Raw genomic sequence first — 14,536 nt, 5'->3', positions numbered from 1 at the left:
ACACCCAGTTTGTGTTCCAGCTGACGGTGGGAATCAAACAACAGATATTGATCTGTATGAGTGGGTTTCCTGTATACTTCCGTCTTCAAGTTACCCCCCTCTTGGATGCATATCAAACAGTCCAAAAAGGCAAGTTTGTTCTCGTGGACAGTCAGTCGAACTGAAGAAGCTGCTCGGATGAGTAGTGAGAACGTCTTCATTGATTACTCAGCAAGTCCATTTGTTTTTAGATTTACCTATACTAGATATACCATGACCTGGATGAATGAAAATCTTCATAGTCATATTTTCTTGAATAAGTGGAGTTGCTTAACAAGTTCTTCTATAAACCAATAATATGGTGCTTATATTTACAAGCACCTACCTAATCATACTCTCCTCTACAAAACCCTAGTACAAACCAGGACAATGCTTCTTTTACTTAGAAAATGAACCCTGACTGTATCATTCAAGCTAATATTCATGCTTCAGAGTGCCTGTGCCATTGTGGGGGAAGGTTTTTCCTTTCTATGTCAATCGCCAACAGTTCATTGAAACCTACTTTACATTTATTCTCATATAGACAACCAATGGAATTCAACAAATTTCTGTCTAAGGTTTCACTTGCTCCTTAAGGTGATACAGACACTAAACAATTTATTTTCAAAATATTAATCTACATTAAAAATTACCTATAGGTCACATTAATGATTTTTTTGCTGATAGTTCGGCTTTTGGAAGTAATTGTCACTTTGCTCACTCCTAGATTCCATTAGAACTCAATATGATCTTCTGTTTATGCTGAGAACACATTGCTTGAAGGGTTACCTTAACCTAAACCAACCAACACACAAAAAAAAGTTTTGCATCTAGAATATTGGGATAGAATGCCAAGGTTATAGGATCAATAAATGGCCTGGACCAGGAAACTTTTTATTTAAACCTTACAGTTGATAGAGTTGGGAATTCAGAATCAACCATATGATCTTGCTTTCCAAATGCACATCACTATGCAATGTAAACAAATACACTGGGAGGCGACTTGCTTATTTTTTAATTCAAGATTTAATTCAAGATTTTCTCCAATCATGGAACAAATGCAATCTGGAATTTAAATATATCAGCTCCTTGGGGTTTGGTCTTGAATTAACTGGACCTTAAAGGGCATGTCAAGGCAAAAAAATAAAAAGCCATTTTTACATTCATTAATGAAAAAGAAACCTATCTCCAATATACTTAATTAAAAAATGTGTACTATTTTTATAAGAAACCTGACTGTATGCAGTGAAATTCTCCCTTCATTTACTGCTGTGAATAGGACTTGTCAGACAGTCCCTAACTGCTGAGCAGGGAAACAATCATACTTATGAACAGCAGGGGGAGCCCCGCCTTACTTCCCAGCCATGCAGAACTCAAGCAGCTTTGTTTATGATGATCCCTAACCAGCCCAGACCACACTGAGCATGTGCGCAGTCTTAGTTTTGCAAAGATGTTTAACAAAGTTACAAGATGGTGACCCCTTGTAGCCAACTTTGAAAGCATAAATTATTTGTTTGATTAGGCTTGTGGTGCAGTAAGTTCATGTTTATATTTAGTATACAAAATACAGCATTTCTAGCCTTATTCTATTTTAGACTTTACATGCCCTTTAATGGACCATAATAAGCACAAATGGAATATTTTGCCCATCTTTATTTTTTTGTAACTGAACCATCAATGTAATGTACCTGATTTTCACTTCCTGATTAACAGCTAAAGCTTGATATTTGAAAATCATCTTTGACTTACTTTATTACTATTATTTATGAAATTACAGATTAGTGCTTTTTTTCATCTTCATAAATATTAATCATTTGAAATTTCTAATTCAATGTGAGTTATATGCCCCTTTCAGTCAAGATGCACCTCTTTTCTGCATCACATCATCTTTTAGCTTATAAAGAAAACAGGTTATAAGCAACTTATTGCTTATACGTCTGGAAGCACATGTAATCTATTATATTTTTAGATGACTCAGCATTTTGGATTACATTTATTAAAACCCAAATCTGAGTTTCTGCCACAATTCGAGAAAATCAGAAATCAAAATTTTTAGTTGGAGTTTTTCCAAATGCAAATTTTTAAAATGTATTTAAATAATCTAAGATATGTTAATGAAAACCATACACACTTCAATTGAATTCCATTGGAGTGTATTTCACATCTTTAGCCAAAAAGTAAAATTTTTACAAATGATTGGAATTTCTACAAAATGAAAATGATCAAGTTATTCGGGCTAATTCTAGCACTGACCACAGAAACTTCCAAATAGGAGATGGACCTCTACCTTTGACTTATATAATTGGTGGGTCTGAGATGGCGCATTATCAGATTCAGCTTTTTTATACCTCAAATTATAATAAATCTTGAAAAAAAAATTGTTTTTTTTTCACTAAAAATTCGGAACTTCAAAACTTGAATTTTTTTAGTTTTTAGCATTCGGACTTTAATAAATTACCCCCTAAATGTGTTCTTGTAGAGCATATTCATTAACTGCAGTGCTGGTTGAGCATATTCATTAACTGCAGTGCTGGTTTACTGATTTATGTCTGTTTTATAGTACTTTTTTAAAATTCAAGCAGAGGAAAATTATGCCTGTAACATAAGTGCTGTATATTAAAATTTGGATTGAAAGGGGCATCTGCTTCTTTTGTTACAATTTGTTATAATTTGTAATTATTTATGCCAGCCTTTTTTATACAATTACAGTATACAACTCTAAGGGGCAGAAATATCAAGGTCGAATTTTGAAGTAATGGGAGTTTTTTTGAACATTTTTCAAATTTGAATCGAATTTGGACTATTCCCTAGTTGAAGTACACAAAAATAGCTCAAAATTTTAATTTTTTTTACTTCGAATTTTCAATTCGATCCTTGATAAATCTGCCCTTAAATATTCTTTTACCACCATAAAAAAATAATAGTTTCATAAGACAACTAGAGATAATTAGGAATCCAAGAATCTTCTCATTTTGAATTCATCTGTTATTGACTTTCTTTAATTAAGCTCAGTGTTCAATGAACCAATTGGCTCTTAAGTTTTGGGAATTGCATTTCCCTATGGGATCAGGATAATAACATATATTACACTCTCTGAGCGTCACATAAAGACTCAGCTGGCTCACAGTCATATCTAAGGTAACCATTATAAAACATATATGATGAGGGTGATATAACAATACTGACTAATAAAAATACTGCATAAGAAGAGATGGAAAACAGCACAGCAAATGGATCCTATATACAAATACATCTTACTTTTTATTTTCTTTGTATTCTATGGCTTGGTCTATATCTGTTCTATTATACTATGCCCAGCAAAAAACATTATTAAATTCACATATCATGTATTTTTATGCAGTACAGGTAAGACTGTTTACTTTAAAGCCACCCCTCTAATTTAGAGTGTTTTATATCTGCTGAAAAAACCCCATACTGTATAATACATATGTATAACTTGGGACAGAAATTGCTTTATAATGAATGTTAATACGATACTGACACTAAAGATTTTCTATTCAAAATATGAATGTACATTAAGGGGTTTATTTATTAAAATCCGTTTTTTTCAGGTTGGACTTTTAAAGGGAAAAACTATTTTTTTTTGGACAAAAATAGTTTTTCATCATTTATTAAACTCCGATGGTGTTAAAATTCTGAATAAAAATGTACTCCAACTTAGGCCTGCCAATTTGATATAGAAGTCAATGGCAGATGTCCCATTGATATCCTGATATATGCTGGGTTTATTTCAATAATTCAAAGATTTCATGGTTTCAGGCATCAAATCTGAAAAAGTCAGAGGATTTGGGGCGTCAACTCTGAAAAAGTGTCAGTTTTCAGCTACAAATCTAAATATTCTGAGGTTTTTTAGTATGCATTAAAAAATCTGGTTTTGTAAGTAATTGTTACTTGAAGTTCCTAAACATTACTCTTTTGCCAACCTGACTGTCCCTTCTCAAACCGTCAGAGTTTCTAATGCTAACGGAGTACTGCTGCACAAATATGGCAGCTGCCTTATAGAGGAAAATGGGGGTAAGAAAGATAATGTAAAAGCATCAGGAAAATACTTTCATGGCAAAATACTAAATAGCATTCAAAGACAATGTTTTGATGTTTAGATGAAAATATTGTTCGTTCTTAAAATGAACAAGAAATTCTGGCTACATATACATTACATTTAAATGCATACAAAAGCACTCTGGTGTTACTTTTAATTAAATGAAATAAATAATGACTAATTAAATAAACTGCTACATGTGTATCGCATTAATATTCACTATCAGTGTTAAAGTGTAAAGAAAATTGCAAATAACTGTATGTATGGTAAGCACGGGGTTTATTATACTAGCCACCAGGTAGGTTTTTGAAATTCAACTGTAAGATAAATAGTAGAGGGTCTGAAAAGCAAATAAAGACATTTAAAAAAGAATAAAGGCAAAATTGAAACTTTAGGCAATCTGTTTTTTAGTTTATAGGGTCAATGGTCAAAAAAAAGAAAGCGAGGAAAGGCTACAATTTCAAAGCCATACAAAATACAAAAGTAGAACAAAAATAATGAAGACGCGATGCCAATACGGGTGGTGTACTTAAATTACCTCCAAGGTGCAGAATATAACCACGCAGAGCCTGCAGCACACAAGTTATACAAGTATCGTGAGTGTATTGGCACCATTTATTTAATACAAAATATAAAATGGAGACCAAATTTTATATATTGCAACTATTGCAAATATTTTGTTTACAAAAAAAATCTGTACTTCATGGGTGTTATTACTAGTAATGTTTGTATGATAATCGTCACTACTACTGTCTAAACTATTGTTCACCATGTTCACATATATTATACACATAATTCTGCTTTTAGACTTCCAATTTTGTAATAACTGAAATGTAAGATACTAGCACTTTCTTACTCACATGTCATTGCGTCACTTATCTATGCAAAAATCTGTCTCCTATAAAAAACGAAGTTACAAAAAATAGGCCACTTTAAAAGTCTCTTGGAATGGCTCTACCTATAACTCTAATGGTGGACTTCAGCTTTAAGTTCCCCTTGGAGATCCCCATTTGGTCAGAGCCTCACTTGGTTGATAGTTACATAGTTTATTTGAGTTAATAAAAGAACAAGGTCCATCAAGTTCAACCAATGCAAATACTGTGCATATTTCCATTTACAGTACCTACAGTATATAGCTATACAGATTTATTGAATACTAGTCTCAGGTTGCATTTGGTGAGCAGAAAAACCCAAATGTTTAGATGGTGAACTCAAATATCTTATATATACAAAGAAACTACTAACGCAAAAATGAAAATTTAATATAAGGTTAAAAATACTGAAATAGGAAACTTCCTAAATACAATCAATAAAAAATTCTGTTCCAATTCAGTTTATCTTCACTATTCCTCTCTCAGCATCTGTTTCTCTTCATTATGTCTTCTTGCAGCAGTTGGGTGTCAGATATTCCTTGACAGTTGGATCAGTTTGATCCAACATATCTTATAGGGGGGCTTCCTTTCCTAGCAAATTTGTTAGAGCTCACTCAAATTTCCAAGTAATTTCAGTACAAACAAAATCTAAACTACCTTTTTCACAAATCCTGCATATAGAGAGACTTAGTGGGCTATTTATCAAAGTCTGAATTTATCTCAATATTTTCTGTTACAAACTCCGATCAAATCCGCACGGGTAGATTTTTATGATTTGTTCGGATTTTCCATCCGATTTTAATGATTTTCACGATTTTTTCACCCGAAAACTCAGAAAACTTCGGGGTATTGCACGAAACCCAGCGCACATCAAAAAATCATTGGGACTTCTCCCATTAACTTATATGCAACCTTGACAGGTCTGAGATGCCGGATTTTCAGATTCTGACTTTTCCATCCTCGCGGTTTAATAAATTCCAAAAAATTGGGATTTTTTAAAAGTCCAATTTTATTAAAAAAAATCAAGATTTTTTGTGATTTTTGTATTTGGAGTTTAGTAAATAACCCCCATAATGTCTGGTGATTATTGATTGATATTAATAGAGTGAGCTCTAATACATCTTCTATGAAAAAGGAGCCCCCCTATAAGATATATTGGATCAAACTGTCAATGAATATCTGACAACCAACTGCTGCATGAAGAAAGAATGCGGAGAAACAGATGGTGAGAGAGGGATCGTGAAGATAAACTTGATTATTTCAGAAATTATGCAGAATTTTTAATTGATTGTATTTAGAAAGTTTCTTATTTCAGTATGATGAAGCTTGTATTAAATGTTCCCCTTTAAATGATTTTGTCCTGGATGAGTTTGTGCCTGGCGTGTGTCATCAAATCTGTTGTTTTTTCTTGTTAGTAGTCATTTGTATCAAATCTTTTAATTCTACCTGCTTTTTCTTGCCTACAGATGCTGAAACTGTATAATAGAATTATGGAAGACAACCAAACAATACTAAGTGATTTCATTCTCCTTGGCCTTTCAGATCTGCCAAATGCTCAGCATAGTCTCTTCTTGCTACTTCTTCTCATCTACCTGATGACACTGACTGGAAACCTCCTGATTCTTCTCATCATCTTCTTAGATTCACATCTCCATACACCTATGTACTTCTTTCTCGCAAACCTTGCTTCACTTGATATATGTTACTCTCAGGTCACCTTGCCAAAACTTCTCTTAGACTTCTTTATCAAAAAGCAAACTATCAGCATTGCGTCCTGTATAGCACAAATCTTTTTCCTGCATTTTTCAATTTCTTCAGAACTGTTCCTGTTGGCTGTCATGTCTTATGATAGATATATTGCCATTTGCCACCCTCTGCATTACATTAAACTAATGCAAAAAAACATCTGTACTCAGCTTGCCTGCTTAGTCTGGTTATGTGGATTTTTGTATTCTTTAGTTCAGATCCTTTGTACGCTGAGGTTATCTTTTTGCAGGCAAAATTTTATCAACAATTTATTTTGTGACCTTCCCCAGTTGCTTCAGCTGTCATGCACAGAAACGTTAACTAACATCCTTGTCATTCTGATCTTTGGAGGAATCTTGGGATTCTGTGCTCTTGGAGTTACCTTTTTTCCCTATGTCTATATTTTTAAAACTGTACAAAAGATTAAGACAAAACAAGGGAAGACTAAGGCTTTCTCCACCTGTACATCCCATTTGTCAGTCGTTTTTACAATTTATGCTGCACTTATATTTACTTATTTCCGCCCCACCACAGATAAACACTTTGAGTATGACAAACTGGTCTCTGTGCTGTATGCTGTGATCACCCCTTTGTTAAATCCAATAATTTACAGCCTAAGAAACAATGATCTAAAAAGAGCCCTAAGCAGAGTTCTTCACAAAAGCAGCTTTCATGTTATTAAACCATCGTACAATAATGTATCTACAATATGTCAATAAAGAACCAACAACAAATAAATGTAAGTTTTTTTAATTAATGTTATTTTTTATTAGTTACCATTCATTTAGTCATTTAGGCAGCTGCTTGATAATCCTAAAAATGGGTTACACAAACATGGGTTGTATATATATAATTGGGAAAATCAGTGCTTTAAAACAACAGGACTAACCACTGAGCTACCTTTCCATAAAGGCACATTTGACATTTGGAGATTTCCAGTATTAGATATGCTTACTTATAGAGTTGAAAACTGTTATTATTTTAGTATATGGATTATTTTAGTCTTTGGCAATATTATATGATGTTAATTATACAATTTACACAAGACAAATCATTATTTTTATTTCTGTTGATCAACATCCTAATCCTTTTCCTGGTCTCACCTGTTCAACATCAGCAATGTGTTTAACTTTTGGAAAGTTGGCTATTGCAGGTTTGATATCCATCAAATCCTGCACCAAGGATGAGCTCAGACTTTATCAACATAAACACTACAATATCTTCTCCTGTATGCAAGACTCAGGTGTTCATGTTCTGAACTTTTCTTTCTTGTAGCAATATCTATGACAAATATGTTGCTCTCTGCCATCCTCTTGCATTTTGCATTGCTTAGTCAGGCTCTGCTGGGGTTTGACCCTGGGACCTCCTGGTAACTGGCTGCTTACCCCTAACAACTGGACCAGGAGAGCAAGTTCTCATTTGCTATTCTGTGAGGTCACAGGTTTAGCCATTTCACCCCAGCATTCTTAGAGCATTATTAGAGTCAGCAAATCAGTACTGTCACTGCCCTATATAAGGCCAGCCCTCCTTACCACCAGTGACTGAGCATTGGCCTAACTTTAGCACTGTGGCATTGTCCCTGGCTCTTGTTCCCTGCTCTTGCCCCTGTCTGCTCCTTTCCTTGTCTTGCCTTGCCTTGTCTAGTTCTATCCTGTTCCTGCTCCAGCCCTGTGTGCCCTGTTCTTTTCTGCTCTACCAATTAGAAATTTGCTACTCCTCCAATACTCCAATAATCATCTACACTGTCCACAAAAATGAATGAGGAAAACATTTGCTTTCTCTGCCTCTATATCAGACCTCACTGTGGTCCTTAATTGCCACGGTTACATAGGTACTTCACTTCTTTTCCAACGCATAATATCATAATTATATGAAAAGTGCTCTCAATAAAGTTCTCCTTTATGAAATTCAGAGGCCTTTCTATCAAACTCTGCCTTATGGGGGCAATGTGCAGCTAGTACAGTCATTTCATTAAATAAACATAAAAATATTTTCATATTATCAGAGGAACAGATTTTCACATTATAAGAGGAAATTAGCCAAGAGAAGAGACAACTTCCATACAGATTGGCCAAACAGGACAAACACAAGAACAAGCAACGTTAGTATATAATATATCTGACATTGTACTTTCCCATGAACAGTTGTCTGTGCTACAAAAGGGTCTTTCATTTTGTCCCACATATTGTTGTGATGTATTCAATTTAGACATAGAACTACAGAGATTTTTCCGTAACCTTAGACTTAAAAGTCATTTTGCCAAAATGCCTATATCTGCAGTTATTGACAATGTCTCCGATAACAACTGTATTACACTCCAAAGTACAGGATTGCGTAATAAGAGTAAGTTCCTACCACCCACCACTGATAATGTGGTGGAGGCTTATGTCAAATTAGTTACAAAAGACATAGAAAAATTGAAACAAAAAGCTATACGTAATCCTTGGTTTGGACATGTGTCAAATCTTACCTCTCGTGAAAAGTCCTGTTTGACAGAGTTGTTACATAACAAGGAGATAATAATTAAGCCGGCTGATAAGGGAGGAGCATTAGTAGTTATGAATAAGGATTATTACATCACTGAGATCGCTTCACAGTTGGCACAGACTGAAGTCTATAGGAGGATGGATGCAAATCCACTTACCTCGATTCAGCAGTGCATAATGGATAGGGTGTACAGTGCCTTTGAAGAAGGGATAATTGATGAAAATCTCAAACAATTTTTAATTAAGGAATATCCCATCACACCAGTACTGTACACCCTTCCAAAAATACATAAGAATTTGGAGAAACCCCCGGGACGACCGATTGTAGCAGGCACGGATTCTGTTTTAAGTCCTCTTGCTGTATTTTTGGATAAGGTGTTACAACCTTTGGTAGAAGGCACTAAATCCTTCGTTAAAGACACGACACATCTACTTAATATGCTTAAAACAATACAACTTTCAGAACGTGACATATGGCTTACAACTTTTGATGTAACCAGTTTATATACGTCCATTTCACATGAATCTGGCCTTAGAGCTATAGGTTATTATTTGGACAAAACGGATTACACCACAGTACAAAAGAGTTTCCTATTGGATTTACTCGAAATTGTGTTACATCAAAATTACTTCCTGTTTGGCGATAATTATTATATCCAACAGAGAGGTACCGCCATGGGAAGTAATGTGGCACCGACATATGCGAATCTTTATATGGCATACTTAGAGGAAACCCTTATATACAATGATCCATATTTTCTTGATCATTGTATAATGTATGTGCGCTATATAGATGATCTGCTGGTTTTGTGGGATGGAACAGTACACAGTTTGACTGAATTTCATGGTTTTTTGAACAATATGGAAGATTCCCTCAAATTCACTAGCACATATGACAAAGATACTGTAAATTTTCTTGATGTCCAAATAACCAGGGTCGGTATGAAATTGGAGACTGATTTATTCAGAAAACCAACTGACAAAAACAGTTTACTCCATTATACCAGTTTTCATCCAAAATCGTTACGTGATTCGTTACCTTTGAGTCAATATACAAGACTCAAGCGTATAATCAGTGACGACAGCTTGTTACAACAAGCAAATTATGAAATGACTTCCCGATTTAGGGAGAGGGGTTACCCACAGGAGATACTTAATAAGAACCAGCATAAGGTCTTAGACAAAAATAGAGAGGTCTTACTCAATCCAGCTAAAAGAAAGTCATGTGAGGGAGACAGACTGATGTTTGTGAGTAAGTACACCACAGCCAGTAGGCATGTGGGTAACATCATTCGCCGACATTGGCATATATTACAATCGTGTCATGAGAACATACCAGCTTTCCAACAGATGCCAATGCTGACTTACAATCGAGGTAGAAATTTAAAGGATCGGATGGTGAAGGCAGATATGGGGGGCAAGGATCTCACCAAACAGTTGTTTTTGCAGAATCCTAAATTTGGGACTTTCCCATGTCTACATTGCGTTCAGTGCAATTCGGTCACGAAAGGCAATGTATTCTACCATCCGCACCGTGGTAACAAATTTGAGATAAAAAAGTACTTCACATGTGAGTCATCGTTTGTGATCTATCTCATAAAATGCCCATGTGGCTTACTTTACGTAGGTGAGACTACGCAAAAAATAAGAGATCGTATCTCTAAACACAAATCCACCATACGTAGAGAGTTAACAATGTTACCAATCCCGGCACATTTTCATGCCGCTAGACATTCTATCAATCAACTCAAATTTCAAGTTATTGATTCAGTTGAAATCCCTAGGAGAGGTGGCAATAGACTCCTTATGTTAAAAAAGCTTGAAATGATGTGGATACAAAAACTGGACACGATTTGGCCCCGCGGATTAAATAGGGAATATACCCCATCACAGTTTATATTCTAGGTAATTATTGATGTCCTGAGATGTGTATATGTATATGCATAGATGTTACATGCTTTGATGCCTTTTAAATTATATTTTATTAAATTATACCTTTTTTCTCTTAGTTAATTAAAGATTCGCTAGAATACCTTGAGTGCTAACAAACATCTCGCATATCACAGATGTCTCAGAAAAGTACTGAGTACGATGTGCAGAGTGAGTCATTTGAGGCAACTCAGGTATGCTGGATCATTATCTTTCAAATGATACTAAAGATTAATGTTATTGAATGGTTAATATTACCATATATACTTATGCAACAGAAGTTTCAAAATGTTTTAGAATGTTACTAATTTTTATAATAAGGATGTGATGGACACGATCTTTGGATACAAGATTGGACACAAATAATGGATACATTAAGCAGATTTACACATCGAGTTTTTATTATTGATTTAAGAGTGCACTAATGGACTTTTTACAAGTTTTGATGGAAATGAACTTATGGCACAATAATTGAACACTTTATTTTTCTTTTTCTTTTTCACTTTTGTAATCTCTTCAATTTTTAATATTGAGGAATTTTTTCACTGGATTCACAAGAGAATGGACAATATATCATGATAACACAGCATGAGACACATGTTTTTTTATATACAAAATAGCACTTACTATGATGTCACTAATTAGGAGGTGGGATGTATAGCCACACCCCCTAATTTTATTATAAAAGGTGGTTTTATGATGTAACACAGGGGCTTGATAAAGGGCCGGTTGGGCTCGAAACGTTGCCTTTGCATATGGGCTTAATAAAAGTTTGAATTTTTACACATTACTTCAATTGGATCCGGTGTGCTGCTGTTCTTTCCTTGAATTATAAGAGGAAATTGACTTATTAGAATTATTCAAAGCTGTATTGTACATCTGCCAGAAAATATACTGTAAAATAGATAAGGAGGTGGTACACAACAAAAGTGGATAACAGCAGTTCAGGTGAAATAATGGCATGGCATTTTGGCTCTAACCAAAAAATCAAGTTGTGCTCACCATGTCAGGGTTAATGCATTGGCATCTACATGCACATCCTTTACATGTGAGTCATTACTGATAGGCACGAAGAAGCATTTGGGGTAAAAGATGCAACACTAGGCCTCTATTTACCACCTGCACTGCATATTCTAACAAAATTGAAACTGCCACTAGGTGCAGAGTTCTAAGGATGCTGCACATGTACTTTCTGTTTGTGTACAGATATTAGCTTTTTATCATTTCTAGCAGCTGGTCAACGCTACAGCATGGATTAGACCGAGCACTGGGGGTATTTTTCTGTGTTTCATGTACATATTGTAGGCAAATATTGCCTATAGCTGCCATTCAGCCTTTCAAACCGGGAATTATTTATAGATGTATGTTAATTGGCTGTGGCTAAAAAGCACCTTGTTCTTTCACTATAGCTCCTGAGTTACAGGCAAAAAATAGAAAGCAATGGAAACCTGGACCCGTAACAAAGGTATCTGAGTTGACTCAGACTGCAAGGTCACAGCATCCTCATATAAAGTATTTTCTATTTCTGCTTTTCTTCCCAGTCTATTGACTTTATTAATAAACTTCCTAATCCTTTTCCTGTGCTATACCGATGCTCAGCTTCATGTCCCCATGTATTTCTTTCTTGGGAACTTGGCCTTTCTAGACATGTCATATTCATCAGTCATTGCACCAAGGATGCTCTCTGACTTCATCAAGAGCACAACAATTAACATTCCAGCCTGTATCATGCAAATGTATTTCCTCATTTGTTTTGCCGGTTCAGAGCTTTTTTCTTGCTGGCAGCCAATATAAGCTGCTTAATCGGCCATTGGATCGAGGATTTGCTAGTTGATACAGTCCTTATCTCAACGTATGGCTACGTTTAGCCTTCTGAATTATCTAGAACAGTTACTCACAAAATCACAATCTTCATTTCAATCACAAATTTTCTATTGAGAGTTTATAAATCATTTGAAGATGTTATATGGATGTGAGTGACAATGCAACACAAATATATACAAATATTCCCTCTTCCTCCAGTATATGTTTTGCTTATTTAAAGATAAATTTAATGATAAGATTTAAAAAAAAAACTGGATTCTTTTAATGCATGGGGAAAAATCAATCTCACATTATTTCATTCTTTTAAAGAATTTTGACTTTTATTAAAAAAAAAATCATATCAATTGCTTGAATGTTGAAAAGTTCAGTATATACCATTGACATCAACAGAAGTCTGCCAGATTTTATAGGTTGAATCTTTCCATTGGAATGTTTTAGATTTTTTTTCTATGGACAGAAAATTGTGATTGCAAATGCCAAATTTTAATTATGCCGGTTTGTAGCCAACTTCCATGTCCAAGAAGATTGACATCTCTGCCCTTTGGATTAAGGACCTGATACATCTTCTTTCCTCTACAGACTTGAAGCTAGTTGGGCCTAAATCCTTCCTCTATTTTTTATGTACTAGGAAGTACCAGCTGATACTCCTGAGCCAACAGGAACTTCCCACCACTTACAAGGCTTGTCTATAATGGTGATACTGGCAACTGTAGGGATACTGGAAGACAAAAGAGGAGAAGCCTGGCGTAAGCAAGGCTCCAGTGTACACAGAGACCTAATTTTAAGGAGGACCTGAAGTGAAGTTGGTGAAAAGTTAGAGGAAGGCTATATCATTTGAGTAGTCTCTCTAGTCTCTTCTACTAAGCAGTGTAGAAAGTTAGTACCCATGATGTGTTCTACCAGCATAGAAAGTCAAGTGCATAAATTTAGCATGGGGAAGAATCCCCAAGAATGCATATTACAGGGCATATGCTACTGCAAAAAAAAACCCAGAATAAGAATTACTTCAATCTGTATTCATAATGGTTTGATTAACACCTTCATCTGTATTTATAAAGCTTTGATTAACATCTTCAAGGATTTAGTTGTGTGACATCAGTACCATACCTCTTCCAGTTTATAATTTAGTCATCATATTTACAAACTACTGGCAGATTAATGAGTAAAAACAAGATTGTTTTCCTTCAACATACAGTGAAGGTCCATGTATATGAAACAGTGCAGTGTAACCAAAGTTCTGTGTCATATTGCCTGCATGATATTGAACTATGCCAACCCTTCACTGCCTGTCCTGGTCAGTTTGGTCCATGTTATGCCTTCTGGCTACTTCCCAGCCAGAACTCTTCTAAAACATGTTCAGTTAAGGATCTTGCCACAAAGCCTTTAACACACTCATTCCCTCTTTCCAGGGAGCACATACCTGTAACACTGTAATTTATAACATAAAGGTTTTAATGTTTATGATGTTGAGCTGAAGAGTATATGGCTATAATTTAAAACCAAACAGTGAGTCCTGCTATTGAAAAGCCGTTTTTACTTTACCAAGGCTTACATTATACAGACAGAGTGAAATTATACAACTTACAAATGTTCGTAGAAGC

At 35.0% G+C, this 14,536-nt stretch overlaps 1 protein-coding gene across 1 annotated transcript; it reads left to right on the top strand.

Moving 5' to 3' along the window:
• The first annotated feature begins 6,440 nt into the window (after positions 1–6,440).
• Positions 6,441–7,415, top strand: LOC108715036 (olfactory receptor 1G1). The gene has a single exon (XM_018259888.1). The coding sequence runs from the start codon at positions 6,441–6,443 to the stop codon at positions 7,413–7,415; it is 975 nt and encodes a 324-aa protein (XP_018115377.1).
• The last annotated feature ends 7,121 nt before the right edge of the window (positions 7,416–14,536 follow it).

This window comes from Xenopus laevis, chromosome 4S (assembly GCF_017654675.1).
Source record: "Xenopus laevis strain J_2021 chromosome 4S, Xenopus_laevis_v10.1, whole genome shotgun sequence".
Taxonomy (NCBI): Eukaryota; Metazoa; Chordata; class Amphibia; order Anura; family Pipidae; genus Xenopus; species Xenopus laevis.
Note: the sequence above shows the minus strand (reverse complement) of the source record. Positions and strands in the feature narration are given on the sequence as shown.

Excerpts from the sequence above, each read along its gene's own strand:
- LOC108715036 (XM_018259888.1), top strand. The coding sequence starts at position 6,441 with ATGGAAGACAACCAAACAATACTAAGTGATTTCATTCTCCTTGGCCTT.